The sequence below is a fragment of the Crocodylus porosus genome, unplaced genomic scaffold (genome assembly GCF_001723895.1).
Source record: "Crocodylus porosus isolate Cpor-Errol unplaced genomic scaffold, CroPor_comp1, whole genome shotgun sequence".
NCBI lineage: Eukaryota > Metazoa > Chordata > Crocodylia > Crocodylidae > Crocodylus > Crocodylus porosus.
In genome coordinates this window covers 47,464,883-47,470,571 of record NW_017728909.1, presented here as the reverse complement: position 1 = coordinate 47,470,571, position 5,689 = coordinate 47,464,883, and the positions used below count along the sequence as shown (strand labels likewise).

At 50.6% G+C, this 5,689-nt stretch overlaps 1 protein-coding gene across 1 annotated transcript in view; it reads right to left on the bottom strand.

Moving 5' to 3' along the window:
- Positions 1–5,630, bottom strand: part of OTP (orthopedia homeobox) — a 6,806-nt gene extending 1,176 nt beyond the window's left edge. Inside the window, exons 1-2 of the mRNA XM_019531704.1 lie at positions 5,372–5,630; positions 4,301–4,710 (exon numbers count right to left, since the gene is read on the bottom strand). Of these exons, the coding sequence (XP_019387249.1) occupies positions 4,301–4,710; positions 5,372–5,567 (606 nt within the window). The 5' untranslated portion in view covers positions 5,568–5,630. The remainder of the gene's footprint in view (positions 1–4,300; positions 4,711–5,371) is intronic.
- Between the last annotated feature and the right edge of the window lie 59 nt (positions 5,631–5,689).

Here is a 5,689-nt window from a genome sequence, read left to right as displayed (position 1 = left end):
GCCCCAGCCCGCGCGGCTCAGCGCGAGCACGTGTCCGCTCCGGGCGGGGAGGCCCGGGCCAGCGCCGGCCCCGCGGCGGGAACCAGGGATCCACTGCACCCAGCCTCACCCCCAGGAGCGCTTCAACAGCTCGGCCCCAGTAGTCCCGGGGAGGATCAACGAGCTATTTCCGGGGCCTCGGGGGACGCAGCAGAAATGCTGTCTGAGCCGCCCCCACCCCACCGCGGTCCAGAGAGGACGTGACCTGCAGGGGCTGCCGGACCCAAGCCCCGGCCTGTTTGGCAAGAGAGATTGCGTTGCCGAGGAAAGCTACTTGCCAGGAAAGCCCCCACCCCCGCGCCTCTGCCCCTACCTGGCCTCTTCCTCTTCCTCCTATCCCCAGCTCTGAGGCCGCCCCGCCAGCTGCCGCCTGATGGATGACTGGAGCTGCAGGAACTTTTCTACTGCAAGGGATCAATGCGTCTGCCCGGGATTGAGCTGTCTGCGGGCACCTTCGCTCACAACGAGGCGAATTTGTGTAAAAGGGGGGGAGGGATGCACCGCTCCAGTGCTCCTGACCCTGCGGAGGAGAGCTCCTGGGTGCGCATAAAACCCAAAGGCCTGTGTGAGCGCAGGGCGCTTTGCGCAGGCAGACTCCCGACCCCGGTTTCACCACCCGAGATCGGGGGCTGCTCCGTGAGCCGGAATCGCTCAGCCCCGACCTCCTGCGTGAAACCAGGCGGCCGGTGTCTTCAGCAAGCAAGCGCTTTGCTCGGACGTGACCCCACTGGGGAGAGCGGATCCGTGGGTTTCATCCCTGGCTGTTTGCAAGGGGACAGTGGGAGGAAATGGGTGGACTGGAAATCCAGATGCGGACTATGCCAGGCCCAGAACTTGCTGGAGTTCATCGTGTCACATTGTAGACCCGGGCTGAGAACTGTGCACGGCCATTAGCGGAAATGAACAGCTGTTAGGGAACTCGGTGTTAGATGAATAATCGAAAAATCGTGTTCAATTATGTTTTAGGGTTAATAGTTAAATTGCGGCTACAAAATCTTTTATGTTTCATGGTTTACTGGTGTTGTAAAGAATCGCCATCAGGTCTGCTCATAGCTGCGGTGCATATGCTTTTAAAATGTGAATGTTTCAAGTTGAAACCTGGTGCATGACAGATTAAAATACAGAGAAAACCTGAGGGAGATTTTGAGAACGCACACTTGACAGCCCTGGAAATATATTAACCACAGGCACTGAGCAACTCTGGACTCTTTTTAAAATGCAGCTACCCCCTGAAAATTATTAATACAACAGTGAGAATCTAATGGAGGTTGGAATCTAAAAATCTACCCTGATGTTATCTGCTGTTACAGTAATATAGACATAGTGTAAATGTATTTTAAAATATATAGCCCGTTTAATTCCCCAGCTATAAATGGGATAGAAATAGAGAGAGAAGAGGAGAGTATATCTTTTTTTTCCAGGAGCCAAAAGCTTTATGAAGATCTCATTGGAATCCAGCGGATGATTAATGTGAAGATTTGGTAGGAAATCTGGAGAGCTGTATTAAAGCTCAGATCTCAGGTTCATTTCGATCAGCCAGCCGTGAACTCTGGGCCGAATTCATTACACTTTAATAGTGCTGGGAGAGGAAGAAAATGCAATTTCTCATTCCATTAGAAAACTAGAAAATACTCTCAGCTTGTCCCCTATTAAGATGTGGCAGGTGACAGGACCGTTGTGGGGGACACGGTCAATGGAATTACAACACATTATTTTTGTTCGTATAAAATATTGAAAGGCAAGCCTGGCTGTGCAGAAGTTATTTCACTGATTTGGTTTTTATGTAAATAAAATATTGAAAGTTAATTAATCCGTGCTAGAGACTAATGATTATGCTTATTATATTGCATTTGATCGCGTAATTTGCATGATTCTCGCATTGCTGCTTAATAAGCCATTCCAGGTTATAAATAATTCTGAAATTGGTTTCTAATAATGGCATGCTATAAAAAGAATGGTTTTATTACACCAGCCTGAAAAGCAGAGCGATATCAGACGTGGAAAAGGTCTCTCTTATAAGCACCAATCGCTTTAATAATTATTTAAATGTATCACATACATTAAATATAGATCTAAAATGGGGGAAAGAAGTAATTTATTCCAGCATCTCAAACACTTAAAAACATACACAGTCGCTATAAATTAACAGTTTGGATCATTCCTTAATCAGTGTGAACCCCACGTACAGCAAGGAATGTGTAGGCAATCTGTTAACTATAAAGAAAACTATAAAGTACTCGTATAAGAACATAAACCAATTACTATTTAATTTAAATTTGGTCAAGGAGCAATGATACAGTGAATTGTGAAGTAAATACATTTGACATAAATTATTTTTGCATTAGGTTACATAATGTTAATCATTTTGAAGTGTTAATTAAGAAGGGTATGTTGATCTGATTACTTTTTAAACTAGAGAACATTATTGTAAAAAAATATTTAAATTGCCACCCTATTAAACTGTTTTTATCAGCAGTCTCGAGCCATTATCATTGGTTTAGGATTACGCTGAGACTATTAAAACACTTTGTCTTTCTTCCTACGAATTTCTTTGATGTGCTTTCGGAAAATAACTATTTCCATTATATATTTTACATTTTATTTCATCTACCGCACTCCTAATATTGAAATTGGTATCACTAACCTTTGGGAAACCCAATAAAGTTTAATAGACCTCGTTTTCTTTTTTCATAAAGTCCGTTGTCCAATTATATTTTATTTGTGAGTCTAATTCCTAGTTTAATTTAAGCTAATTATCATTTCGTGTGAGTCGAGTAAAATTGTTTTCCTGTTTAAAACAAACGCATATGCATTCTGCTACAGACAAGAATACAGCTCCTTTTTATGTAATGTTAATTCACTTATGATTTTTTAACATATCTCTTTATTTAGCTTGTCGGTCTGGGCTTGCCGTGAGAAATTTTGGAGAGGAGCAGGATTAAAATAAAAGAGAGTTCACAAGGTCATCATGCCCAGCAGCAAAAGCACTTTCGACCAGTAATTACAGCGTGCATGGATTCATTTCTCAGAGACTTGCTCAAAAGCCCACACAATAACACTTAATTTCTAAAATCGTTTTGCGTAAGAATCTGTTGGTTTTTACCCATCTCGCCCGCTTCCACTTTCCTCCTAAATGTATGTGGATAACCTGTTTGCTGTATGCCGAGATATATCTTCATCTACATAGCTATCGAGAGATAAATACAGGTCTCACTCCATAACAGGAAATTTAAACTGTTCATTGTCCCTGTTATCCTCAGCGCTTATTCAGCATTTGAAACCAAATATGAAGGAACTGAGACCGAAAATGAAATTGCGTTCGTAGACACCCCTTTTTTAGCCAACAATGAGCGTGTAACCAATTGTTAGGGGTTGCTGCCCATTGGCATATTTCAGGCAATCTCGCATAAAGTTCTGGGGAAGACATTGCCGCGGTCCCAATTGGAGACGTTCAGCACCTTGGACAGCTCACGCCATTCAATTAGATCCGGGTGCACCCAACGCAGCGCTCTCGCTGATAAAAGAAGCAGGATCGTATTGAGAGCGAGCGCTTCGTGTAAACAGTGCAAGAAACAGAAACATGTGACTGACTGCCTGAGCCGCTTCTGGATTTCCGTTCCCTTTCCCTAGCCACGGACGCCGCTTTCCGCTGGAATTCAGCATCTCCCAGAAAGCCAAGGCGACGGCACTGGTTGTCCAGCGCACCCTGCCACCAGTGTCGCCCCGGGGCCGCCGTCAGCCCGCTCGCGAGGAAGGGGAGAATGGCACGGCGGAGCCGCGGCGCCCTGACTTGCTCTGCTTTTGGCTTGGTTGTCTGGTTCGGGAGGAGTCTTTTTGGGATCGCCCGTTGCGCAGGGGGAAGTGGCTCCCTGGATGGAGCTACACCGCCAAACCTAAGGGCGGATGCGGTTGTAGGAAGCAAAACAATGCCACGCGGGTTGGACTTTATCCCCAGCCCCCACCCTCTTTCTAAGCGGGGATCGACTTGCACGTTTGAAATGGCTCAACTGTTGCGCTAGCAGGACACCGCGAGAGAGTCCCTCCTTCCAGCGGGGTGCCTAGGGAGAGCGATTTCGAGCCCCGGCTGCCTCAGAGGCACCTGCGCTAGGAAGGCTTTGGAAGCCGCTTGTCACTGATGAAGCCAGGCGGTGAGCTAGAGACACAGATGTCACGAGCTGCCTCTTTAGGGAGCCCTGCCCGGAGACCCACGGATCTGCCCCCCGCGGAGTGACCCCGGGCCCGGGCTGGGGCCGGCTCCTACCTGCACCCTGGACTCGGTGAGGCCAATCCGGAGGGCCAGCTCCTCCCTCATGAAGATGTCAGGGTAGTGGGTCTTGGCGAAGCTCCTCTCCAGCTCGTTGAGCTGCGCCGGGGTGAAGCGGGTCCGGTGCCGCTTCTGCTTCTGCTGCCCCTGCTGCTGTCCGGGCTGGCTGGGGTTCTGCCCGCCCTGCTGCCCCTGCTGCTTGTCGGGGTCTTTGGCGCTGACGGCTAGGGAGCTGGGGTTGGAGCCCACCGTGGTGATGTCGTCCCCGGGCAACAGCGTGGCCCCTTCCACCGTGTCCGAGTTGGGAGCCAGGTCCCCCGGGTGGCCCCCCGGGTCGGAGCCGCCGACGCCCAGGCGGCACTTCACAGCCTCCCGGTGGCCCAGCAGCTCGGCCGCATCTTTCATCCCTGCGGGGGCAAAGCAGCCGCGGTCACTGCGCTGCAGCCGGCGGGGGCTGCCCCGCGCCTCCATCCAAGCCGGGCTCCGGGCGCTGCCTGCACCCCCGCCCGCCCCGCACCCGCAGCCCAGCCAACTTCCAGCGCGGGGCAAGCTCCAGGCTCAGCCCGGCCAGTGGGGCTCACCGATCCCGCCTTACACCCCAGGGCCAGTGGGGCTCACCCCCCCTTGCACCCCACCCCGCCTCACCCCAAGCAGCTTCACCGCCCTGTGCCAGATCCGGGCACACTCTCCCGATCCTCGTCCCCATCTGCACAAACGCTTATGTTAAAAAAAAAAAGGGGTGGGGGGGGAGAGAGGCAAATCAAATGAAAATCCCTCCCGGCTGAAGCCGGGCTGGCCTGTCCGGGAGCGCCGGGGATGGGTGGGGGCGACGGCTGAGAGCAGAGGCATGAGGTGCCCGCACCTCGGGTGGATCTACATATTCCATAGGATTTTTTTTAAGAGACGTTAAATCAAATTAAAGCGGGAGCCGCACAATTACTTTGCCAGAAATTAGCCCATTTAGATCGCATTAAGGCAAAACAAGGACCAAATTGTCAATTTCCTGCCTCCGGCTCCTTCCTGCCGCCGCGGCTGCTGGGGGCAAGGGAGCTGCGGGGGAAAACTCACCGAGCCGGGCGTCCAGGAGGTCGGCGTGAGACAGCATCGCGCAGCGCTCCAGGGCGAAGGCTGGTCCCCCCCCAAATTTTAGCAGCCTGAAGTTATGTAAAATAGATGTGGATAGAAGATATAGGCGAGAAGATATATATAGATCGCCTAAATGAAAGAAAATTCGGTGTGTGGTTAAAAAGGGGGTCTCTTGCATTATAATGTCCTTTAGAGAGACTGGGAGGTGCTTAACACTTCAATGAACCCGTGAGCAGCTCGGCGAAGGGACCAATCAGGAGGGCAGGCTGCAAATGTCAGCGCCCGGAGAGTCCCCACTCC